This window comes from Silurus aristotelis (assembly GCF_946808225.1).
Source record: "Silurus aristotelis genome assembly, chromosome: 23".
Classification (NCBI taxonomy): Eukaryota; Metazoa; Chordata; class Actinopteri; order Siluriformes; family Siluridae; genus Silurus; species Silurus aristotelis.
The window spans coordinates 10,111,557-10,138,883 of NC_139596.1; the positions used below are offsets into that span (position 1 = coordinate 10,111,557).

The 27,327-nt window shown below is 39.5% G+C and overlaps 1 protein-coding gene across 6 annotated transcripts in view; it reads right to left on the reverse strand.

The window, feature by feature from the left end:
- Positions 1–26,906, reverse strand: part of rhobtb4 (Rho related BTB domain containing 4) — a 41,157-nt gene extending 14,251 nt beyond the window's left edge. The window contains exons 1-8 of one of the 6 annotated variants that reach the window (XM_083526872.1): positions 26,735–26,906; positions 26,116–26,629; positions 6,663–6,864; positions 6,015–6,118; positions 4,260–4,445; positions 3,364–4,165; positions 2,537–2,756; positions 1,146–1,264 (exon numbers count right to left, since the gene is read on the reverse strand). In XM_083526872.1, the coding sequence (XP_083382998.1) occupies positions 1,146–1,264; positions 2,537–2,756; positions 3,364–4,165; positions 4,260–4,445; positions 6,015–6,118; positions 6,663–6,854 (1,623 nt within the window). In that variant the 5' untranslated portion in view covers positions 6,855–6,864; positions 26,116–26,629; positions 26,735–26,906. Of the gene's footprint in view, positions 1–1,145; positions 1,265–2,536; positions 2,757–3,363; positions 4,166–4,259; positions 4,446–6,014; positions 6,119–6,662; positions 6,865–7,713; positions 7,846–8,753; positions 8,863–13,130; positions 13,465–23,363; positions 23,408–25,495; positions 25,652–26,115; positions 26,630–26,734 lie in introns of those variants that run through there. The other 5 variants (XM_083526874.1, XM_083526871.1, XM_083526870.1 and 2 more) reach the window with 5 other exon arrangements.
- Positions 26,907–27,327: the final 421 nt, after the last annotated feature.

The following is a 27,327-nucleotide window of genomic DNA, read 5'->3' on the forward strand; positions in this document are numbered from 1 at the left end:
AAAACATGCACATTTGAAAGGACACAGAAGTTTGAGTTTCCCTTCATACTGTGCCTTGTTTATTCAGCACCATTGACATGAGAGAATATGTGACACACACGTAGAATTATATCACACAGAAGACTCTGCTTTAAATCTGGTCCTGCTCAAAGTTCATCTTAGGGAGTTTGTTCTTTCCACTTTGTGTGATGTCTTTGATTAGTTTCTACAGCTGATTTTTTTTCCCCAAATGCAGCACCTTTCCATTTACTTTGGACACAGTGCAGAATCCTCAACTTTACCAAAACATGGACACCTGACTGTGGCACCCAATCATTCCATGGTAATCCCTGTAAAACCTTCCCTAATGGAAACACTGTCAACATGTGCTTGTCAAAACCACCTGGCGACATGCTATAGAACAGATTTAATCTAAATCCATGAAGCAAGATTTAAAAACAATCCTTGAACATCTGTTGAATTGATCTAATATAAGTCAATTTTAGAAGCTATAGCATAACAATAACAAAGTTAAAAAAAAAACAAAACAAAGAAACAAAATATACCACAAAAAAGGAGACAATGCAATCGATAAGTTAATAATAGTGAAATCTCTCTCAGCAGTGTTTTGGGAGCTTCAAAGTAGACAAGACCAGACAAGACCCAGACAGCATTAATTTCTTTTCCTGAGAGATTTCCAGACACACAGACACAAAGCAGACTTCTCGGCAAGCATTTCAGTTTGTAGGCATGCTCCCACTGTCCCATGACTTCCTCCATTTTAGTCTTTTTGGGTCAAATTGCCCAAATGCTCCAATTGAGAGGGTGCCAAATCCAGCAGGGTGCATCCCTCATCTTTGTAAATTTGATGGTTTTTTGTTGCTGACATTACAATATAGGTCAGGTTGCCATGGAGGTAACCTAATTTTAACTACCTGTGCCAGTTACTGTTGAGAGTTATGACTTAGTATCCAGATGGCCTTGTATAAGCAGTGGCTTTAAAGGAGTCACTGTAGCCGCAAATGTTGACAGAAATAAGGACAGATTGCAAATGAGACCTTTTAACCACTGTACAATAGACTCTGTGTACAAATTAATAGTAAATTGCATCAATTTACACGATACACAACAAATCTATAGCCAATCATAAAAAAATCTCAACTTACCTCCTCAATGTAGCTCTCCATAAAAGATCCACGAAACATGGCTGCCATCCAGTCACAGCTAGAGATAAGAAGAGGCTTGTGGGCAGGTAGGACTCCATCATCCAATTGAAACACCACATCTAAAACCATTCGGAAAAGAGCACACATCTTGGCGTGTGTCACAGAGTCGGGGCTACAGAGGGGGAAGACAAACAAACACAGAGAGACAGACGGAGAGACAAATAGACAGACAAACAAATAATAAATAGACAGATACACAGGGCTAATAAGAAGACTGAAAATAGTGAGGAGGGGCCTGCCAGTTGGTGCTAGATGCGAAAATAAATCTTTGAGTTGCATAGTCAGAGATGTCATTTTAATCTCCGAAAATCTGTGCTCAAAAAAATCTTAATGCTTGAAATGATAATATTTCAAGTTATTATAATAAAAAAGCTGTTAGCCAAGAATTAAACTATAAATAATTCTATAACTATCAGAAATATTAAGAATAAACAATTTAGGAGATTGTGTGAAATAATTCAGTGATTGACCAATATGTTTAGTATGGGTCCAGAACAAAATATTGTTTAGATCTGGGGGGAAAAAACTAAAACAAAAAAACAATCATTTTGCTCTTAATATATCTTTCCATCAATATTAGAATCATTACATCTAGTGAGGCAGTTGCATGATGATTATTCATTTCTAAACAAGTTTTAAATTCACACCTAAATTATACATTACAGCTATCATTTGTGCCCCTGCTTTTTGGTGCACCTCCAAATATAATGTGCACCAGTCACCCCTGATAATGTTCACACAGCAAGCATGAAAAGAAGAAAGGGATCTAAAGCAGACAGTTAGGAGAGATTAATGATGGCACTGGTCAGACAGAGAAGCAAATTAGTGATACAGTGATATAAAGGAAGATGGTTAATCATCATTAATGACATAAAAACAAAGACACACATAAAATACAAGACATGACTGACGAATAAGACACAAATAACATCACACATAAATAACATCACACATATTCACAGATCACAGAATGACTCAGACAGACTCACTGACAAATAAAGAAATATATTCTGCTTTGCAAAATAAATTTAAAATAATATTAATATAAAAGAGTAAAAATACATCACTAGAAGACATTGTGAGCAATTCTATTCAAATTCAAAATAGAACTGCAAGTTGAACAAGTGAGCTTATTAGTCACATTTATATATGAAATGATTCTGTGGTTCATGACTGCAGACTAGTGGAAATAGATGTCACATGACAAAATAACTGCATACTTACCTTCATGGGCAAGAACATCTACAGTAACAGGCAAACTGATTTGAGGAGAAAATAATATATCTGACAAAACGTGAGTTTGTAGATGAAGCAAAGCATCAGGTGCCTACCAGCAAAGGTGCCTTTGCTCAGGCACTCTTTGATTCGGTTGGCGCGGCGCACATGGAAGGCTTTGGTGATTTCCTGGTTCATGAAGCTCTCATGGTTCAGCACGTTGGCCACCATCATGCGCAGATCAAAGACCTCCAGAAGCTCTGCAATGGTGGCCACCTGCATCAGGTCATTCCGGCCTTCATCTAGGTGACCTGTGTACAGGTACTGCAGCACGGCCTGAGCAAAGGTGAGAAACACACTTCAGCAGTTCTAAAAATATCCCAAAAAAATCTATTTCCTCATAAAAACAATACAGTTAACAAACGTATGCATACATTATTTAAACAACTGTTATTTACATGTTTTTTTCTATTGGTTAGAACTTCAAATATACTTTTGTCTACATATCATGTGTATTACAAAAAAGGATTGTCAAACTTACAAACTAAAATGAAAATTGTGCTTTAAAATTGTCAATGTTAATGCCCAAATTCAGAGGCAATATAAGTTATAGAATAAAATGTAGCTATATGGACTAAATGCACTATATTTAAATAAATAGATTTTAAAAAGCTAAATTATCTATAAGGAGTCTCTACATTTAATTATTTTTTTTATTTATTTCTAATTAATTCAGCGGCAGAAATCAGGATAAGTTAGATTGCAGTAAGTGAACTGAAGATCTTATATTGTCCAAAAAATTCTTTGTACTTGAATGTTCATAGGAGTGAACACTAGAGTTGAGTGTCCAGAAATCCAAATTTTAATAAAATATTCTTACATCTTAGACCAAACATGTACAAGATATAGTTTCATTAATTCTATTTATCTTTTAATAACTTACCCTGAAAGGTGCCTCCTGAATAAGTTCATCCATGGATACAACCGTCATGAGTCTTGGTCGACTTGTTACTGGGTCATCCACCTTTTCTAGGTACACACCAAGAAACCCCCGGCCCCATCCTAATAGTGGACGACCAGTCCCCAAAGACCCCACAGCATATTGCCCTCGGGCTGGTAGGGCATTATCACTTTGGGAAGTCCTCATTAAACCCTGCTCCAAGAAAAGCAGTCTCCTGCTACCATTGGTCCCCCCATCAACATCTTTATCAATATCAAGGCTCTTGGCACGTCCTGCCTGCTCTTTGGCTCCTCGTCGACTTTGCTCCTCCTCCTCACCACCCTCCAGAGTCTCATCTCCATCCTTGTCTTCCACTGTAGATCCTAGGTCCATAGTGAATAAGTCGTAGAACTTGGAACAGGAAGTGGCTATATAGACTTTATGAGCAAAAACACGAGTGACACCACCTTGGAGAAGGAATAGGACATCTGCGCATAAGGACTGACAAAAGAGAGAGTCTGGGCCTTCTCCATCCATTGGAGGTGGATCAGGGATACCTACTACAGGCCGCGGAGGTCTAGGAGGTAAAAAGGGTGCCTGAAGAAGAGGCCGCTGAACCTTCTTTAAATGAGACTTCCAGAATTGGAGGTGGCGACGAGAGATCAGTGCTGCACGAATGGCATTGTCAAAGACGTCCTTGACACCAAACTGAGCGACAATGCTGGTCTCATAGTAGGGCACACCTAGTTCTTTAGCCACCTCATGGCCTCGTTCAGGTGGAAGGATGTCAGTGGGTTTTATGGGTCTGAGGAGGAAAAAGTGATAAACAAATAAAATTCAAACTCAAGCAAAACAAAGGTTGAGAAAGATATTGATAGGGTAAAGTATGTGGATCATACTTGGCCAGGGGCCTACGGGCCCGATTCACCGCATCTAAGTCAGCATAACGGAGGTCTAGTTGACAGCCCACAAGAATAATAGGGGTGCGAGGACAGAAGTGCTTAATTTCGGGGTACCACATGGTACGGACGTGGCGGAGGGAGTTCGGGTTAGCCAAGGAGAAGCAGAGCACCACCACATCAGACCTAAAAAAAGATTCGTTGTTATTTTCCTTAGATTAAAAATATTCACACTCAAAGGCATTTTCATACTTAAATCACTGCTTGGGTTCATTTTGTTTTGAATTAATGAATGTATGAACAAAGATACAGTGGATAATATTCATGAATTGATGACAATGTGGCACGCAGAAATACACAGTGTGTTTGTGTAAATAATTGTTTCATGCTAGGCTTTAATTATGCCAGATTTTTATTTATTTATTTTTACAAAGGCTTCCATATTCTTCCCTGAGAAATAAATCAATGAAGTGTTCACAAACAGTTGTGTGCATGCTGCCAGGCATTAAGGAAAGCATTCTACTTTATTCTGTTTTTGCCAGCCATGGCCTGTTTTGTTGCTTGACCATATAAGACATACGTACAAGTATATAAATCTTTTTTTTTATTATTATTCCAATAATATCAGGTGTATGCTGTAAGGAAAACACTGCCCATAAAATAAATTACCAATAACAGTAACTAATAACTTTTATATTTTGTACAGTAAAATAGTGGTATGTTTTTGCTTGGACCATCATAACTCTGTACTTAGCTATGTATTGTATATCTACTGAGTGATATTTTACAGTAGTGCACTTAAAGGCATGGGATGTTATGCTAAACTTGTGAGGGACACCACTTTCCACATTAATTTATCCTTTCTGAGAAAGTACCCTGGCTCTTAGCCAAGGTAAGGAGCAGCACCATTATCATTCTTCTCACATATTTGATGGTTAAACAGAATTGTTTACCCAATAAAACACCCACCGGTGGAGTCCTTCTAGGAATTTCTCTCTCATTGATTTGGATCTTAAATGCTGAGCACAGAGAAATACTGGCCACTGGCCAAGGTGGGTAACCGTTGATTATTTGGTGTTTCCACAACAGGACAGAAACATTACCAGCATGCCCTGCACACAATCTCCTGCCCGGGCAGAATAGCTGAGCTAGTATTTTTATTTATCAGAACCAAACAATAATGCTTGTACTTTGGACGTGCCTGACAATCACATATGCATACACACACACACACACACACACACACACACACACACACACACACACACACACACACACACACACACACACACACACACACACACACACACACACACACACACTAGGAACGCAAATCTCTATCTATAACATCTGTTACCATGGCAAATAACTGGCATGTTTCTGGGTCGTAAAAATATATGAAGATAGACAAAAAAAAAAAAACAATTGTTTCTGATTCTTTTACCTAAACCCTACCTTCTCCTCTTGGCTCCACTTTATGCTAAAACCCCCTGAGCCAAAATATCAATACGGATCAACAAATCTTTTAATAAGAGCCTTCACACAGCCCAATTATATTGCATTAACAGGCCAAACAGCAGGATTATGTAAAAACCCAAATCTTAGCAAGCCTACATGTGCAATTTGACTAAGAATGATGATTAGAAATCAGAATATAAGATGAGGTAAGACTGTAAATGGAACCGAGAAAGTAGCAATGTTGTATTGAACATAATTAGGCTTAAGTGTAAAATAATGGGGTGTAGTTTTACTGACCTTCCGTAAGCAAATCGTCTGTCTTTGTGATGGTCTCCAAATGTATCCCACAGCCTGAGAGACACACTGACTTCATCCACCACATCTCTAGATCTTTCCAACACCTTGGTGAGAGAGGCAATTATGTTCTTATGTTTATGTTAAAATTGTGTTGGCCCATGCATATATAAGTGTTGATTTATAAGTATAAAAAAAAATTATAAATGCAACATATTATTTATCTTCTATCTGGCACAATGATAAAATAATCACGGTCATCAAATTTCTAAAATTATACTAGTTATCCGATCGAGTTGATTATGTGCTTAACACAAGGTAGTGATATAAAAAAAAAATGAAGTAAGAAATAAAATTATTCGACAACAATTATAACAAAAACAAAGAGAGGAAAAATTTAGTCGGAAAAGAAAAAAAAAAAGACAGAAATGAAGGGGAAAATGATTAATATAAAAATGAAAAAATATAGACTAAGAAAAAGTTAAAAAGGAGGATAAAGTGTCCGCTATAGTTGAGGATTCCACAAGATATTTAATTTTTACAGCTGAAAGCACACCACTTCATAACATTTTTTACTTTAGAGATGCAATATAGCCTTATTATATTTGTATACATTCCAACATGTTGTGCAGACGCCACAGGTCTACCCACCTCCTGGCACACTCTGTACTGGTCGATGGCCCACACGGTTGGCACGTGGGTGGCGAGCAGCTGGTACTGCGTGAGGGTGGCATTGCAGGCACGAGCACAAATAAGACGGGTTTTGCCTACGGCGTTATCACCCACCACCACACACTTTATGGTCTCCACATTAGGCCTTTCATAGTCTGTGTCTATATCCATGGAGAGGGCCCTGAGAGCGGGAGAGAGAGCGAGAGAGAGAGAGAACAAGTGAAAGGAAAAAGAAAAGAATGAATACATAAGGAAGCATTGGTTACTAAATACTCTTTACCGATACATAATGCCCTAATGTATCTGCAAATATGAATCATAACTAAATGATGGCACCCTAAAGATACTCCTAATGTTTACATCATAAAACCATAAAATCAATCATAATGTCACCAAGAGAAACAAACAAAACAGTTCACAGTAGTGATCACTTGCTTATACACCCCTCCCAGGAAGCAACAAAAACATCCTTCATTTTTTTTTCCCCACTAAGTGAGATAGCAGCATTTCTGAGGAACTGCGAGAGCCAATGCTACTAACAGAGCCCAAAGCCCAGTGGCAGAGTTTATTTTGGAAAAGTGCGCAAGAGTCCCATCTGCTAATGTGGACTACATGAAAGCCAGAGCGTTTGTGCGCACGCTCACACTCTCACACACACCTACTTAACTCCCCAGGCATTAATCCACACTAAGACAAGGAAAAGAAAAAAGGCATTACCTACTTAAAGGATGCTGTTAGATTTGGCATAGCAGTACAATGCTGTAACCTAATATCCATGACAACAACGACAACAAAAAAAGCTTTTGTAAAAGTTGGATGTGATTAAGCAATGAGGATGGAGCGGGTGACGAAAGTGTGCAATGCTGAGCTGAAAGCCATTAGGTTAGTATTTGTAAGCTTTACACACACACATACAAGACAGTTAGAGGTGTTTGCATGTTATAAGGACATGCTCCAGCCCCTTTTAGAGATTCTAAGAGCTATTCATTCATTGATATTTTTCCACACAAAATTCCTCAGCTCCACACACCTTAAAAGCGTCCCTCATGCAGGAACGAACAAAAGCGGTCGCCTTGCAACGCTTTCCATTCAGCAAAGGATACAGCTATCTGCATTACAAGCAGCAGAGCATTCGGCGAACCAGCCCTGACAGGCTTCCTAAAAAAAAACATTGATGAAAGATTGATAGAGCTGCTGCTTATTATGCCATTGACAAAGACGTCATTGCTGTGACCTGCTATGCCAAGCTGGGGGGTGTCTAAAAACAGCTCCTATTCAGAGGGACATACGAGCCATCTTTTTAGCCAGCGTGTCCCTCTCGTCTCATCTCTCAAGGATGAGAAAGCAAGACTAGAATCATTCACCACATGGCTGAAAGAAGGAGAATGAAGGCAAGAAAGACATACCGGTCTTCAATAAGCTTGAGTAAGTTTTCCCAGAATAAACATTAAAATGTGTCCATACCGGAACGGTTTAGTTTCAGTTTTGCACCATCAAGCGCCATTCATATTTTCTTCAAATGTCATAATTTAGTTTTAGATTATATGTGAATTGTGAATTCCTTTTCATCTTCCTCTCGAGATTTAATCAGCAATGAGAACAATGTTGGTCCAGCGGCCTAAAATATCATGTCATAATTTTTAAAAATGCACAGCGTGATGCAAACTCTTAAAAGAACGCACTTCCAAATAAAAAAAAGAAAAATTAATAATATAGCTGCAAGCAACCACTAATACAAAATTTGATTTTAACATTTAAGAAGGGTCATAAGTTCAATCTTTTTTTTTATAATTAGGATCCCTTAAAGTCATAATGCGCCTAATTATTCTGAAATGTACTTTTATAACTGGCTTTTATTAAAATTACCAATAGATTTGTTAACATTACTTGTAAGTAAATAAGTAAATAGCTGTAATTAAAGTAAGCTGTCATTTCCACCATTGTGACAAAATGAGAAAAGATAGCGAACCCCACAAGCATGTAAACACAAATAGAATCACTTTTTTTTTTTCTAGCCAAAGAATCCATGAAGAATCCTTGTTTCTAAGAGTGTAGGAGGAAGCAGCCTACCTTGACGTTTCTATTGCGAAGCACAGACGTTTCACATGTTGCTCCAAGTAAACAAAAACCCTGCCTTGTTCACACAGGATAAGAGCCAACTGACAAAGATCAATGGTTAACTTGATTTTATGCTAGTCATTCTTGTGATGACTCAATATCGGAAAATCGTGCAAAAGGTCAAAACTAATGTTTCGATGCTGTAGAATAATGTGAAAAAAGTGTAACATATAGGTTAATATACACTGGTTTTAGATTAACCCATTTTTTTTTCCATTGAGAAGGAAAAAAGGGTTTCACCCTGACTGACCAGTACAGGCTGTGCTAGGTAATGATTCCACATCACGATTTTCTTTTAATCCAGGACCATTTAATCAAATTGTCTGGGTATTTTCTGCTTTACGGCTTATAACGTGAAATGCACATGGTTGCTGTGTTTAGAACAGAAAAGCGTTTGATACCTGCAATCTCTGTAGGCCAGTAATCAGCTTAGAAACAGAGCAGTGGATGATGTAATCTAACAGTAAATACCTTTTTTTCAGGGATTTATAAAAAGGAAAAAAGAGAGAGAAAGAGAAACAGAGAGAGAGAGAGAGAGAGAGAGAGAGAGAGTGTATCAACCCTTCTATTGCTGTCTGATTCTAGCTCTCTGGGTAGTGACCGTGTGATGAATTGCGCTGTGTGACAGTGAAAAATATACTGTGTTACTATTATTATATAATAAAAAAATAAATGTTATAAATGTTGCTTACGTTTCTAATGCTTTAACAAATGCAAAGACTTTTATGCCACTGTGCAATCAAATAAGAATGTCTTTATATTTATACACCATGCTGCAGGCAGATGAACTTAGAACTTGGCAAAAAATCCAGAAATCAGATACCTTCAAGCCAGAGTTTAGTTTCACTTCCATCAGCTGACCGACATGCTGTCTCACACTACAGAACACACACACACACACACACACACACACACACACACACACACACACACACACAGACACAGACACACAGACACACAGACACACAGACACACACACACACAGAGGCAAGCGCATGCCGACACAGGGGTAGACACAACAGGTATCAGTGAGCAGGGACAGCAGAGAGAGTCAAAAGTGCCTTTTGCTTTGTTAGTGAACGGCAAAGTGTAGAGAATGAAGTTGTCTAACAGGAAGTTAGGGGAAGAGAGATAGAAAGCAAGACAGAGAATAATGGAGGTATGCAATGAGGGACAGTCAGTGTGGGTAGGTGACAGTGAAAGCGAAACAGACAGACAGAGAGAGACAGAGAAAGACAGAGAAAAAGAGAGGCAGGGACAGAAAGAGATAGAGGCAAAGATCGAGAGAGACAGAGAAAGACAGAGAGAGAGAGAGAGAGAGAGAGAGAGAGAGAGAGAAAGAGAGAGACAGAGAGAGAGAGGCAGACGCCTACTCCATTCACAAACATTTCACAGCCTACACAATAGTCCTTCTGCTCAATTCAACTGAGCCAAACTCTGTTTCTTTAGATTATATACCCAATGTTGCCAGTTTATTAGGAACACCTACTGGCCATCTACACTCAATAACCATTGATAAGATAAAAATATACAATTATTGACTGCACGAAACCTAATAAACAGACAGTATTTGCATAATAGACCAAGTAACCTGTAATAGTTAAAGAGTCTACACTGGGCACTTCATTAGACACACCCAGTGTGTTGGTACAGTCTGGAGGTGTACAAATAAAAATGTGCTTTTTTTTTTCCATGCACAGTTTGTTTTAACAGCTCTCTAGCCCTTTATCAGAGGTCAGTTTCTGGATACAGGGCCTGAATACCTTCTACATGCATCATGAAGTGTGTCAGAAATTATTTTGTGTATGTATGTGCAGTAAATAACACTAAAGAGTTTGGTCTATTTTGGCAGTGCAAAGGCCAAACCAAGCTCATTTTTCTGAGGCCTGAGTTGAACATGCTCCAACTGGCAAGACGTTAAGGCAGCAGCGTTTGGGTCCGATTCAACTCTGATTTGGCAGGATTGGCATTAGCACAAAGGATGTCTTCACCAAACCCTGCCTCTTTAAGCTAGTCAAGAGAAACCAGCTTGATGCCAGTGGGTGCCACTGACTTCCGCAGCATTCTTCAGTAACTGTGGGCAAATTTAATGTAAAACTTGCAGATTTATAGTCGTAGTTGTTCTAAGAGACCTACAGCTCAGTTAAATGCACCCAGTGTATATTAAGTTCAACATGTGTAAAAGGCAAGGAGAAGAACATTTTGACAGAAGGTCCACGGCTGGACTGTTGAACAAGACTGTTAACTCTCGACTTTTTCTCTTTATACGTGGATAGATTGCGCATCTACTGTAATACACTGAAACACACTGGGATAGAAGGATAATCGAAATAAATACAGTTGTAATTTCTTTTCTTACAAGTTACAAAACAATACACTTTCCAACTGGTTCTGCTTTAATACCCATGTAAATGTTACATCAAAAGCAAAAGAGCAGACTGGACAAAGTAGGCTACCTTATACAAATGACACAGTTTATAGGAGACAGCGCACTGCTAATCCCTTGGCTCTTCCCATACATAACCACTGGAGCATGACCATATCTGACGCATACAATGGTCCAAATCCATTTTGTTTGATTTATGAAAAAAGTGTTATTTGTGATAAAAAAAAGTTTTGCATGAAAAAAAACTAGGAACACTTTGTTCGCCTCAATATGAATGGCATTGCCTACACCCTATAATAACCTGAAAAAAAAAGAAGAAGTGACGTATGAAAAACCGGTGAGGCCTTGAAAAGGACAAAGAGAAAGCACTCTCCTCGCGTTTTCTATCAAACTCCAGCCCTCACTCATACGATAGCCATTAAGAATATATTGAAAACGACGCCCAGTCCATTACGACTGTACACTCTGAATGTCTTAAAACAACCCTCGGATGATGCACACGAGCCTGCAAAGACATCTCAGCCACGCGTAGGAATGCGTCCATGCATGAAAAGGCTGAATCAGGATGTTGGTGCGCAGCAAAGCAACCTGCCAAGTAACTGCCCTGTGATGTTTAACTAGACAAAAACACTCCCAATGATGGAGACCGGGTGGACCTCAGCTGTCAGATGCTCACCCAACATATCCACACCTTTGCCCTGAAAGTTAAATGCAGCCAAGGACAGAGTAAGGCTCATTAAGTCTGGCCAGGACACCTTCCTTAAGTTCCAACAGTGCTGCCAAAGTGAATTTAGGGGTTAGAGGAGTCTCTTGTTATTTTAAATGCATTCGTGTGTGTGTGTGTGTGTGTGTGTGTGTGTGTGTGTGTGTGTGTGTGTGTGTGTTTGTGTGTGTGTGTGTTTTATTGCATTTGACAATATCTCATAATTTTGTGAAATATGCAAATGCTGCATATATCTATAACCAGGTATGCATGATATATATTTTTTCCGAGAGTAGTCATAGAATAAAACAAGTCATAAAATCACATTTCTTTAACTCTCAGAACAGCACAGACGTGTCCTTTTCTTCATCTGTAGAACTTTGAAAATGTCAAATGCAACAGACAAAATAACGAATAAAATGAGAGCACAGTAATATAGATAATGGAGGAGGGGGGTGATGTTAAAAATGTACAGCAATGCTTTGAAACAAAAATCTGAGTGGGGTCATGCTTGATAACAGTGCTGTCAGTGTGAACGACCTTCAGCAAGCAAATTGCAGAAGTCTGAATTTTAATAGTTGTTGTTGTGGTGCATGGGGTTTGAATGTAAGGGGGGTTGGAGAAATTAATCTGGGATTGTAGATTCAGTGCTAAAAAAAAACAAATTAATAACCCAGCACAGTTTAGTATTCGGGAGGAATATTGGGTTTGAGTATTTCCTGCGATTACATCAGGTGAAGAGATGCTAAGAAGCTTGTGGTGCGGCCATTGACAAAGCAGCCCATTCATATTTCCAATGCGTTTCTATTCATTGAGTCTGGATTTCATTATGAAATGCAAATCAACTGCGTGCTTTTGTTAATCGGAATTTTGGCTTCATCTGGAGATATGCTGTTAACTAAGCTTCAGTGTGTGTGTGTGAAAGGAGGAGGGGTTTCAACGGGTTTTAGAAGTAAACCGCAAAGATCTTGTGCACAAAAAAAAAAAAAAAAGAGAGAGAGAGACGCATCAGAGCCAAGCCCATGCGCCTACCGAGCATCACAGGACAAAGGAAAGCAAACCCCAGGTGTAACATGCATGGAGAAGCAGCTCTGCTGTGCCAGCTGTCATTTCACCCAAACAGCCTGATCATTCAATCGCAAGACTGCACCGTGATCTTTGGTTTCACTAGTCTATTTCCAGCTGTCTTTCATGTGCATGGGATTCAGATCTCATGCAACAACCTGAGACGTCCTCCTACCTTCCAACGCCTCCAGAATTGACCCACATGCCAGTCCGGGCTCAGTAGGTCTACAAACGCACAGGTGAAATAAGATGAAGTTGTGGAGTGAGCTCATTCGGACGAGGCTGTCACAAAGGAAGCATCTTCCTTTCGCCTTGGCTGAGCCGAAAAGAAGTTTCCCGGATGCACGAGAGACACTCGGCTGTGCCTCTGCTGCCTGTTCTCTGGACTGTTCCGCTGTTTCTCTCACTGCTCCTCAGCATCACATGGTAAACCTGGCGGCTGTGCAGGGTAGGTGGTCTCGCGTGAAATGTTATTGTTTCTACACCCGATTCCGCGCACTGCACACGCCCCTCTTGCCCTGCGTCATGCTGACACGACTCAACCCCGAATCAGTGACGTTGGGCGCCCAGGAGCCAATCAGATGCGTAGCCCCGCCCCCTACACCGCCCCGGAGTCTCTCCAGCTGCTTTAACCCGCGCGGTTCCGCACAGACACGCGCAATTACACACGCGCAAAAAAAAAAAAAAAACACGTGGTGATTACAAAACAATTGTCAATTGCAACATAGAGGGAAATGTAAAAACACTCCACTTAAACCTTTTTTTTTTTTTTTTTTTTTTTTTTTACAGATCACCGAATTAATACATCACCTGGATCTTCAAAATGTTTGAATGGTTTGGAGAACTGAAAATCAGGAGGATCAGGAAACGATTTGCGTTTTGCTTCTCATGTGAAACGTTTACACGCTTCGCTGCAGGTCGCATGACTGTATTCATGCAAATGGCTGTAAATGTTACACAAAACGATTCCACGTTCAATACAGCAAATGTTCTGATTTATTTGCTGAACTTCGTGACAGAACAAATAGGAAGACGTTGAGCAAGGCACAGAAAGGCTTTTTACTCATCACATAAACATTACATCAAAGTGAACTTCTTACTTTGCATATCCCAGTGATGTTAGGAAGCTGGGGTCAGACATGATGCAGCACCCCTGGAGCACAGAGGGTTTAAGACCTTACTAAAGTGACCAAAATATGCTGGGGTTTGAAACCACTGACCTGCTGATCGGTAACCTACTACCTTAACCACTTGCCTCAGGATGTAATTGCCAGAAGAGTAATAAATCCTGGCTGCGATTTTTCCATTTCCATAATACCAAAACAGTATGTAAAGTCATAGCTACAGAGTTGTTGATACTGTAATTGTAAACCCCACCTCTGGCCATGATCTTCGAATTAATCCATTAAACACTTTCCATTACTTAAAGTAAAGAGTGGATGTATACTTTGTAGTGGCAGGCAGAATTAAAGTCCACCAGGTGGAATGTGGCGAACCTCAAAGCACCAAATTATTAAAATACCTACAAGGACACCAGTAAATGTAACCAGCTTGTGCAGATGGGTGCCACTGAGCACAGATTAAGAACACTGACCTCTACTGGTTTATCGGACCATAAACTGAAACAAACACATTTGATCTCTTCTTCTCTTATTTGTTTAGCAGAGTTACCAATTAAAACAAAATCAGCTCTTTAGAAAATGCCCATGTTCGATAGGCCCACTGTGAGGCTTTGAACAAGCATGACCTCATCGACCAGTGAGTGGCAGCCACAAACCTGAGCAAAATGTACGCCTCCTGTTCCCACACTCCGGTCAATGCGTCTCTTTCTACCATCCGTCTGAAGCCTAACTGAACACTAGCAGGCAGAGCAGTGCCCAGGGCAGTAACAAATCCTGAGAAAGTGATGCCCTCTTGGCCTTTCTGGCATGTCCTTAAAAGGAGAGCGAGTGGATAAAGTGGACTGGGTGGTCAAAACGGAGAGGGCATTGCAAATGTTCATGAAAATGGAAAAGAGAATCTAGGGCTGCCTATAAAAAGGAAATTCAGTCATGTTGCTTTTGGTGTAATGTATGTCAAATTGTTTAAACTAGGCCATACTAACTGTGGCAGGCAGACAGACACAGTGACAAATGAGTCAGCCAGCTTGCTGTGAATGGACGAGTGGTAAGCCTGGAAACTATTATGGAATGTCTGCTAGATTGGCTTGTGTCAATATGTGGTGGACAAACATAGTCATCCACAGACATTTGGTAAAAAAAAAAAAAAAAAAAACCCTCTAAAACATATACACCTACCCACATAGGCCATATGGGTCAATAATAGAAATACACCTCCTAATATTATTTCCACGTTTACTCTGATTGTTATTGTTTATAACTTTGCATTTATTATGTAGTACTTTTATTAAACAGCAGAGACATATGAAAGTGAAAAGAAAAAAAATGGACAGGGCTTCCTGTTACAGGAAAATAACCATTGGATTGCGTGATATGAAGCCACATGACATGGAGGGCTGGTACCAAACCAAGGTTATTATTTTCCAATTATAGCATGTCTGGTGGTGTTTAATTCCTCATGTACCACAACCAACCATGAAATGGTTACTATTATCACTTGCACTATGGCAGCTGCAATCAATCATTCACCTGTTTAATTTTTTTCCTCTCTTGAAGATAAAAATCCAACAAGAACATGCAGCTTGTCAGTTTAAGGAGAACCTGGAACCCAAAAAGTCCTCTGTCCTGAAGAAACGTACTGAGATTGCTTTCATTAATGTCTTCTTACAAAAACTTCACCAAAATAATAATTACACCCGTTACCTCATTAAATATCAGAGCATTTCGATCCATTTATTATTAACCCTAAATCATGTGGACGGTCCCTGTTATTGAAATATTACTACAAAAATGATAATGTATTAAAACCAAAGTGCTGATGTGAGTGGATTTTAATTACACACAGCCCTGCTGCCAGTGCAGCTTCCTAATAACCTAACTGATGATTTAACTGTGCTGTTAAAATTAATATGAACGCAGAATAATGTTTTTTAGTCATAAACAGCCTTCGGACACAAAAAATACGTTAGATCTTGATACACCTACCTTCTTGTATTTACAGTGCATCTGTAAATTATACACAGCGCTTCACTTTTTCCACATCTTTGCAAATGTATTACGAATAAAAATTACAAAAATAAATAAAAATCACATACATAAGTATTCACAGCCCTTACCATGACACTCAAAATTGAGCTCAGGTGCATCATGTTTCCACTGATCATTCTTAAAATCTTTGTACAACTTGATTGAAGACCAGGAATTGCCTGTAGACCTCTGAGACAGGATTGTATCGAGGCACAGATTTGAGAAAGGTAACAGAAAAGTTTCTACGGCATTGAAGGTCCCAAAGAGCACAGTGGCCTCCATTATTCATAAATAGAAGAAGTTTGGAACCACCAGGACTCTTCCTAGACCGGGGAAAACTGAGAGATCAGTGCAACTCTGTGAATGTCCTTGATTGGCCCAGCCAGAGCCCATACTTGAACCGGAATGAACATCTCTGGAGTGATCTGAAAATGGCTTTGCAGCGATACTCCCCATACAACATAACGAAGCTTGAGAGGTTCTGCAAAGAAGAATGGGAGAAACTGCCCAAAAATAGATGTGCCAAACTTGTAGCATAATATTTAAAAAGACTTGAGGCTGTAATTAGTGCCAAAGGTGCTTCAAGGCAGTATTAAACAAAGGCTGTGCATATTTAAGTACATGTGATTTATTAAAAAAATAAATAAATAATGTATACATTTGCAATGATTTCAAACACACTTCTTTCAAGTTGTCATGATGGGGTATTTGTAGAATTTTAAGAGAAAAAAAAATGAATAAGATCTAATTTGGAATAAGGCTGTAACATAACAAAATGTGGAAAAAGTGAAGCGCTGTGAATACTTTCCGGATGCACTGTATTGCAGCCCCAATTCCCCCCACGCCTTCTTCCTTTGACACACACACACACACACACACACACACACACACACACACACACACACACACACACACACACACACACCCTTAACCAGTCCTCCACTCCAGACTCCCCAGGCACAGAAGGGGCAGGCAGGCTGACAGCAGGGTTTTGCGCTAAATCGGGCAGAGGAGACAGCAGACATTTAGGGCACCACAGCTGTACTGAGCCACTTGTCGGTCCCCAATTCACAAAATGCAGACTGGCCCTGAACTGTCACATGCTTCACACCTACTCTTCCTCTAATACTTTGCAATAAGTGTTCAACCACGTTCCTTGGAAGATCAACCTTGGCACAGCGGCCAGTGTGCACCACACTTTTTTATGGAAAAGTAAAAAATTGCTGTCCCCTAAACATAAGATAGACAGACAGGGGGGATGGCATAGTACATGGGCAGCTTGTGAGTGTGCCAGGGGGTGTACAGAACATCAAATTGAGATAAGACCAAAAACAACACAAAAAAGGGAAAAGTATGTAGGAACTGGCCGAAATACATGGAGGAACTGGAAAGAGGAAATGGTGGAGGAAGGTAGAAAAATATTTGGAGCACAAAGAAGCTGTAGAGAGAAAGAGTGACAGTAGAGGGTGTGGAAGAACAAGTAAGACACAGCAGAGGAGATGGAGACTGCAGAACCAAGGTGGCCCACACAGAAAAAGTGAAAAAGGAACAAAGAAACTGTAGAGATAAACATGGGAGAAGCTGACAAAAAAAAAAGCAATAAAAATAGAGAGGCAAAGGCATGAGATGAACAGAATTGCATTTGTTTACCCCGTTTTATCTTACTGTGACAGTAACAGGCCATGGCATCTTATCTATACAGAATTTTAAGCTCTCAAAGTATGTTGGCACTGCACATCTAGACTTGTCATTGATGTGTGAGAGCTACATACTGCTCTAATTTATGAATGGCAATCAGGTAAAAAATTTTTAACTGCTATTACTTGATAAATGTACACTGCTGCTCCCAAACAACTAACATCACAAATAAAGTGGATTGTTGTGCCATGTTCATTTAGTTTATGTAGTATTTGAAATATTTGTAATTCACATGTTGTACTTCAGAATGTTCCATATTGTTACATCCAACTCTTATCCTCAGAGCAGTTACATCATTTAACCAACGTGGGAAATGATGGGCTCATTATTTTCCCTGAGCACTCTGAGCCACTGCTGGAATGGATGTCGGTGGCGAAGTGGGGCAGATGTTTGCTGAAAAGTGCTGCTGGCTCGGGTGACACATTGCAGATGCCTGAGAGCATTGTCAGCACATGTTGAAACACAAACACACATAGGGTACACACACCTAGAAAACTCTAGATAACAAAAAATAAATAAAACAGGCAAACTCCTCAAAGCATGCACTTGAATTCACATGCATGCATTTCCTGCCAGTCCATTTAGTCAACCGAGATCTCTGGACTGCAGTTCGCTGCTCTAAAAACGCAAGAGATCATGATATTGGAGAATGCATTCTTGCTGTTAACCCTGAAGCGGCTAAGAAAATAATTATGTGAGCTTGGAGGTGGAGCAGAGTCAGCAGATGCTCCACATTCTTTAGTATTTTAAAGCTTTTTTTATGTAGAAGGAGATGAAGTGAACTTGATAGAGCAAGGAAAAAAAAGGAGCTTAAGGAGTCATCAGGATTTATTGGACATCTGAATAATATCAGCTTTTTCTAATGAGTGTCATGACTAGTGTTTCTTTTTAGACATTGGACAGAACAACAGACTTGACAAAATAAACTAGATTAAATTAAAATGTTGAGTCCAATCTGCTTACACAATTCTTTTTAATTTTAACAATGACCGGAATGCCAGAATTCATATCCATGTTTGCTTTGTTGCAGCCTGCTTTTTTTTTATAGCAGGTCTGCTTTTCTAGTTTATGTCTTTACCTATTAGTTTAATGGAAGAAAACAGAGGCACATGGCCATTAGCTAATATTCTCAGCTGGACATTGTACAGAGGTTAAACATGAGGGTCTTTAAACAACCTGCTCAAGTGAAGAGGCTAATCTCATTAAGTCTTCACCAAGCGCCAAGGCTTAATCACAGGACTGCACAATGGTTGAGTACCTGAACATCTGATTTACAGTGCCAGCCTCTTTAATGCTTAGGGCTAATTTGCCTATGGATGAGCTGAGTTCAGATTCAGAGCAAACATAGAAGACATTATTTGATAATGAAAAGAACAGCCTGCCGTAACATAATACTAACTGTATTTTCATTCAGAAATACACAGCATCATACTGCATGATAATTCTTAAGTCTTTCTTGTCCAAACCTGTAGCACCCTACAGCATGAGGATTCAAAGAAAAAATAGTAAATATGCAATCAAATGCCCCTGGTTTAAAATTTCCAAACAACTGTGATTACAAAAACTAAAGCAAAGGAAAAAAAAAACAGAATCAGCAACTGAAGAGCGCATTTTACAGCCAGGATTCATTAATCATTGTCCTGAGGTGCAGGACAGGCTGCTGTTACCAGGCATTTTGAGTGTCAGAGTTGTATAAATCTTCATCAGCCTTATACTGTAATGTGTAAACATTTCAGGCTAAATGAGTCAACTAAAATAACAAAGAGAAAAAAATAGTACAAAGGAAGAGTTTAAGTAAAACATTTGCAAATACATTAAAAATAATACACTTGCACATTATTTGTTAAATGAAATCCTTTAAGTAGTATGTAGTCTATTAACAAACATTAATTAGGACACACCTATTAGGACACATGCAAGGCATCTGGACTTCTTACTTTAAGTAAAGAAAAATGAGAAATGAACAGGGAGTGGAGAATGTGTGAAGGAGGGATGGATTGGACAAACAAGTTAATCAAATACAAAGCCTTGCCAGGGTAAACACCTCAGGAGCTCAGGCTGTGGGCACAACAGGCCAAGCTGGAATCAGGCTGTCCACCTCTGGGGGAGAGAAGGAATGCTGCAGGGCTGTAGACAAGGCCCTCTTTAATTCTGCCCCACATAGAACTTGGAACCAGAGATAGAGAAAGCGCACACATCACACTCTTACAAAGACATACTGTATGTCAGTACATTACTGAGATGCTCTTATAGGTCATAGGGTTGTCATCGTTAGCTGTGGGAAATGAGAAACAGCAAGTTCAAAAGAATACAGCTACTATTTCATTTCTGTTGCTATTGAGCTCTCTCATTTCCTCACTTTTTTCTCTTTTAGTTAATGGCACTATTGCTTTCTGTCTGTCTTCCACTCAATTTTTCTTTTTTTTCCAGAGTTTGTGTGTGCGTCTGATATCGTCTCTCTTGGGACATGGACTTTCAGTGCAAACAGGAAGGGACTATGTCTTTGCAACAGTAGGCTGTTGACTGGATGATGATGTCACACTTGTGGAATGCGTGCACACACACTCAAACACACAATGTTTAAAATGTCTAGAATAAACATCTTATGGAGCACAAACAAACATGGATAATGCAGTACATGCATGCAGCTACAACAAACTCTAAAACAAGTTGTGGTAAGCACAAACATACACATACAGCACACACATTCTGCCTTGTGCCCTGTAGAACATTTAAAAAGCAATGGAAAAATCCATACTGTTGTTAGCTGCATGGCCATCACCAATAGGCTCCAAGCAGCCATCAGTGATGGAAAAAAAAATACAATCACACTAGGGATTAATTGAACTCTTCGAATAACAGACTGCTTCCACAGGTCATGTGCTGGCCAATAAAATACTGTAAAACTATGTTTTTATTAATAATGGATTGATAGCTTTATGCTTGTTAGGTGTTGCTATCATAGATTTAATTAATAGTGCATCTCAGAACTCACAACATGTCCAACCTTGCAGTTTGCTACAACAGCAAAAGACCAAAGAAGGCTTAAAATACATCCAGTTTTCAACTGTCCTGTTTTAACTTTATCTAAATGATGTCATTGCATTGCACTGCTTCTTATGTTTCCTTAAGTGACCCTGCCTATACTTAATACTGAGGAAGGATGAGAAAAAAAGCTAACACCTATGCCAACACTTATGCTAACAAAAACTAAATGACAATATGCAAATTGGATTCCATTGTACATATGACAAATGTTTTGTTGCTTGTTTTGATAGCACATATCTGAAGAGGGTTGTGATGGTTCCCTCCCAGTTTCATCTGTTTGAATTTAATATGCAAATGTTTTTCTGGCAACTCTAAGCTTGAAAGAAGCCAGCCAAGCAACATTCGATTGAGCAAAACATGACCTGTCCTTCTACGTTCACCCGATGTGCAAGCATAATCATATCCACGCATTTTGTGTTGTGCACAGATGAGGCCTGTATTATGCATTTACTGAAAAGAAGTACGTATTCACTTCCATTTTAATTCCATTAAAGTAGTCTAGCACTGGTTGAATGACGACTCAAAGGGTGGCCTGCATTGCAGACAGCGGACGGCAAAAAAACAAATGTGTTTTTGTACCCATTGCTGTTAGCAAACTGGGTTTAATTTTTGAGCAAGATGCTTACATAGTTACTGTGCCCTATTTAGACAGCATAACTTTTGTGCTTCAAGGATTAAGAAATCCATTTAGCATTTTTCTTATTTGTAATACTGATTCCCCTTTTTTGTACCCCAGACTCAAAAAAACACAGGAGAAGCTTAATTCTGCTTTGATGAGCCCAACACCTTCCCAAGACAGCTTTATGAAAACTTATCAAACAGAAAAGTGCGCACTTCCAAACTTAAGAAGTAAAAATGACACATTGCTTCAAGCAATCGATCAAAGCTTAGCTAAAACTGCAACGGACATAACATATCTTGGGCCGAGAATGATTTTGTGGCTCTTCATTGAAGTAGATGTTGTCTTCCCTCCAAGTGTTGATTTTGGATCTGAATCCTTTCACTCCCACTGACTTTACATAAGCTCTGTAAGCCCAAAACTTGATATTGGATCGCTGTCTACTCCCTGAAAGTGTCTTGCAAGCTGCCCTCCCATGCTGTGTTTCTGGGTCAGTGTCATCTGTCAGTATGATTCAAGAAGTATATCTCTATAAGAAATGCTTAACTAGAAGGAGAAAGTAGAACATGTCGATATGGACACTGATACCCAAAAGTATGTTGTGCAGCCTATTTTACTGCAAAGTACAATGTTTTGTTCAGGTATCATTAAGGAATGAGTCAGTCACTTTGTGAGATGTAGATGTGACACTGTGACATTAATAGTATAAATCAATTTTAGTATCACCATAAAAACCTCATAAAAATGAAACTCTAAATTCTTTTATACTGGATGAACTGGATGAAATATGCCAGGTAGCTAGTAGGGAGTGCAGTCATTTGCATAGCCATATAGATAAGACAAAGGAGCTTACTGGTTGGCTAGAAGTCACTAACATTGTGATAAATGTGTCATCAGTATTATATAGTGGTACCCCGCTTATCGCGCCCGCTGAAAGACCAAATGCCCGCTTATCGACCTTTTTTTTACCCTGACACATGTGGAGCGAGGATCTTTCGAGTCTCGCCAATCTTCATGGAGAGAGCATCTATCGTAAATTATACTTCGGTTTGTGAACAATAAAGTGTTATTTAGCGGTCAATATAACAATTTAGTGCGTGTATATTGTACATTGCGTGTACATTCGCTCTTCATCCTTTTCGCATTTCGACCGGTTTTAAGGAACGGATTAAGGTTGATAAGCGGGGTACCACTGTAGTACTAAGAAATATTTTCAAACAAGGACAGCTATAACAAAATCAAAGCAACACACAACATTATTAGCTAGCCAGCTATCCGAGACTGTTTATCCTCACATAAAATATGATTAGCTAATTAATTAGCTCTTTATTATCAATGATTTACTCCACATGTACAGAATTGTATCATCGTTCAACATCAAAATGGTACTGAATAGTGTTGGCATTCTAAACAAGTCTGGCAGTTTGTGTATATATATATATATATATATATACATACACAAAGTTGAAAATATATATTTCCAACTGCAGAGAGCAGATGGAAAGGATAGTAAGTGTAAGATCAGTTCACTCTACTAGTGATCTAGTATAACACCTTTCAGTGTTCTCAACATTCTGCCACTTAACCCAACACACACACACACACACACACACACACACACACACACACACACACACACACACACACACACACACACCCTCTTTCCATCACAGCATGTGTATATGTTTACAATTGAGAAAAGAAGTATGTAATTGTTATGCATGTGTAAGATGATGCAAAATACATGCGCTCCCCCAATACTGTGCACACTGTTTATATTCTAGAGCTTTCTAAGTTTTACAAAATTCATAGAATGGAAATCAAAAGACGTAGTAAGAGTGATGGACTTCTGATGGTAAGCAAAAGAACACAAGTCTGCTTCTGTGAAACTACTGACCTGAATAACTGGTTCAGGTGTGTGAGTTAAACGATGGAGCTCACCTGTAAACAGTGCAGGCCTCAATGAAAAGAGTAAATAAATACACCCCAAGACAGTAGCTCTTAAACAAACCACAATGTAGTGCGTTGTGCTCTTGAAAACATATATAAAAAAAAGATATAAAAAAAAAAGAACTCCACCGGAAATAATTTTTCAATGACTAAACATTTGTTTTACTGATCCGCCAGGTCTCTTTAAAACATTTACAAGAATATTTTGCCTTCATGCCCTTTCACTAATAATAAACATGCATTTGCCAAAAACATATCCATATTTGTCCATTCCCATGTTGATTGGAGTATTAAAAACTTGAAAAGTATTTATTTTTAAGTACATTTAGAACAGATAAAATGTGTGATTAAGTTTCAATTAATCATGAGTTAGCTCATGATAATCATGTGATTTATTGCAATTAAATATTTGAATCGATTGACAGACCTAGCTACTTCACCGTGTTTTAGCCACAAAATCCCTACTTTTTTAGAATTATCTTTTTATATTCTTAATAAAAATGGTCAAACAGAAATGTGCATTAATCGCGTGTTAATAAAATCAGTGCTGGTAAAATAAAATTACGTTAACGTGTTATTAACATGTTAATTTTGATAGCAGCATGTAGTTGTAGCATGGGGGTCATTAGAGGACAGTACCTATAAAACAGATGATGGTTTCCCATGTACTGTACAACAATATTTAAACATCTCTAACATCTTACTCATCTCAAGGTAGCTCTCATTATTAGTCTAACACACATACAAAACAAACTTCTGCAACTCTGTATTTGGATCAGAACTTTCTGTCTCTACTGTGTATAGTTCCAGCATGCAGGTTATCCCAACCCTCTATGCCTCATCTAGAGGCATTGCAATGCGTTTTTCTTCCCTCCATTCATTTCTTTTTTATTCCCACTATCTCTTTATTGCTCTTATGTCACTCTGTGACCCATGGTGCCCTGGCCCTAGTTCTTTGTATATGGACACATCCTTTAAAAACAAAAATTGGGTGCAGCCAAGAGAGCAGAGAATAAAAAGAACACCGGACAATGGTGCTCTTTTTTAGCTGCCTTGCTCTGGTGCAGTTCAATATCATGTGCTTTTGGAGGAATGACAAGTTCATTTTTCCCTGTATGCAGATAAATATGCAAGACACTTGCAGAGCCAAAAAGGCAACTTACAGAATGCATACTTCGAGGCTGCTCCAAGCATAGATTTACACTGGCTTGCATGCTTGTATGTGTGTGTGTGTGTGTGTGCAAGCCAAATGGAAATTGCCTCGATTTTGATGGCATGTTGCCCTGTTAGACAGACTGGAATGCAGAGACCAGTCACCCCACCCCCAACTTCCCCAAGTGCGCCAGGGTATGGAGTTTAAGGGGGAAGAGATATTGCTCAAGACGCAGAGCCCCAGAGTCTTATAAGGATCCCAGCTGTGCTAAGCTGGCCAGCTTCTCTTTGCTTGAGAAGCCTGGAATGTTTGGAGTGTGATTTCTATGGAAAGCTCAAGTCACCAAAAACAATTTCACAGAGAAAAGTGGGCAATGGGAAGCCCACAAGGAAAGTAGTGCCTCACCCAAGCAGGGAAAACGTTCTCATCCAGAGAAGATGTCTTATTAATCTTGCTCTTTAACAGTAAGGACAGGTCAGGATTTTTTTAAATACATCAGAATATTTTGTGTTAAAAATATGAATATTAAATCAGAGATGAATACAGAAAATCATTTTACTACAACACTCAGAAATGTATGATTGGGAAAAAAGTATAGTGAGGCAAACCCGAGATGATACTGGGCCCTGAATAGTGTTTTTGCAGCTGTGTGAGCTTCCCCAAAAAGAATAATAGCCTATAGCACTTTGAAGAGTGCACAAATCTGCCAAACCCTGATGAATTTGCCTCCGATGGACTATAAACAGCGAAAACCCTGAGTGCTCTGTTAACTTATTACCTCTTTGTGCATCCAGCTGGACTTCTAAACACTGTGTTCATGCAGCTTTGTGTACCTGCTGTTCGGCTGTGTGCACCTCTAAAGCGCCTCTAATAAAACAAGCAAAAACTGTATTTACAAGTAGTCCAAGAAAGGCTGATAAACTTACTTCAGTTGATCCAAGTGTAACGATCCAAACTAAGGCTGGATGTTCTGCAGTAGGTCAGACTTCTACAAGCAACAGGACAAAAACTAACCACGCACTACTGAGGAGCTGAACTTTTCTTCATTATTCTCAGATGACACACCCACTGTTGTTGGTACACATTAACAGACAGTTGCATACTGAAGCATGTGCTGTCATGGGCACGCCTTTGAGCTTAACAATAAGGACAGACTTATGCACCGCAATTCCACTGCAACAGGTCTGAACAAACATAGGATGTCATCTTTAAATGATATATAGAATCTATACTCTTAAACTAAGTCTTAGATTTTTGCGTCACATGCCTTCCCGCACGCATACAAACACACGCGCGCGCGCACGCACGCGCTCAGCCACCGCAATCGCACACAACCGAGAAACTTAGAGCACACAAAAACCTACACACAAAAAGAGTCCAACCTCAACTAGTTTTAGGTTTAAATCTATGCAAGCCACCACAAAGCGTCTCCGTTAGGCGATCGGATCCACTTGTGAAGGAGAAGCCGTTCTGGCTACCAAAACAGAGAGAAGTCACGGAATAAAACTTGGGCAGAATTTGCAACTCTTTCAGACCAAAGACTTACCTTTAGTGGTCAGCTCTGAGCAGGAAGAATATTTCGAGCTCTTGTTTTTGTTTGTTTGGTTGCTTGTTTTTAACTCGACACACGTGTTTATTTCAGAACGCGCGCGACTCTTCCTTCTCCATCAAACCAAGACTTAGTCTTAAGGGTCAGATGCCAAGTGCGCAGGAGAATTTTATCAACATGCTGCAAATCCCAACAAACGCTGGGAATGTCCCTCTCAGCTTCAGACCCCAGGAGGAATGCAAAAAAAAGTGAATCTTGACAGAGAAGCGGGTGCACAAAGGGGCGTTTTGGTGGGTTGCGTTTTGTCGGGTTGGTTGTTTCCGCTGGTGCTGATGCGAGCCGCCTCGGCCTCTGTGTGCGTCTCGTTTTTGCCCGTTTTCAAAATAGATTTGTAAAGTTGGCATCCCAGAACTTTGCTGCAAGCATAACTAACTGTATTCTCATAGGAAAGTTCTCATATAAATGATCATTTCAGTCTCTGTAAATGTGAGGAACCACTTTTTGACCTCGCCTGCGAAAAGAAAGAAGACAAGTTCTTCTTACACACATTTAATAAAAGCTGTGCGGTTTTAATGCAGTCATTCAACTATTTTCCGCATCTTGCATTCTCCATTACCTCGTCTCTCGACGCACCAGCAGTGAGCGAGCGAGCGGATAGGGACAGCAGCCTCGCGCACTCAACGCGTGCAGCTCCGTGTCGCCGAGTGTTGTGCGCCCGTGCGTGCGTGCGCGCGCGCCTGAGCCTCGACCCTCTCTCGCGGTCGTGTCATCGCTCCTCCGCGAACGCGACTTCGGATATCAGTCAGCGCCGTGACGTCAAACGCGCACGCGACCCTCCGCCACACCCAGTTCATTGATAAAAGAGACGCGCGGCGGCGGCCACTCACTTCGCTCGCGCCGGAGACTGCTGGACTGCTGAGACTGCTGGAAATAATCATGTTCGCCAAAATAAAGAGAGAGAGAAAAAAAGTATAATAATAACAATGCTGGGAAAAGCTAATTTAAAAAGGATGCTGCATTATATATATATATATATATATATATATATATATATATATATATATATATATATATATATATAAAACACACTGTGTGTGTGTGTGTGTGTGTGTGTGTGTGTATATTTATGTGTATATATATATATATATATATATATATATATATATATATATATATATATATATATATATATATATATATATATATTAA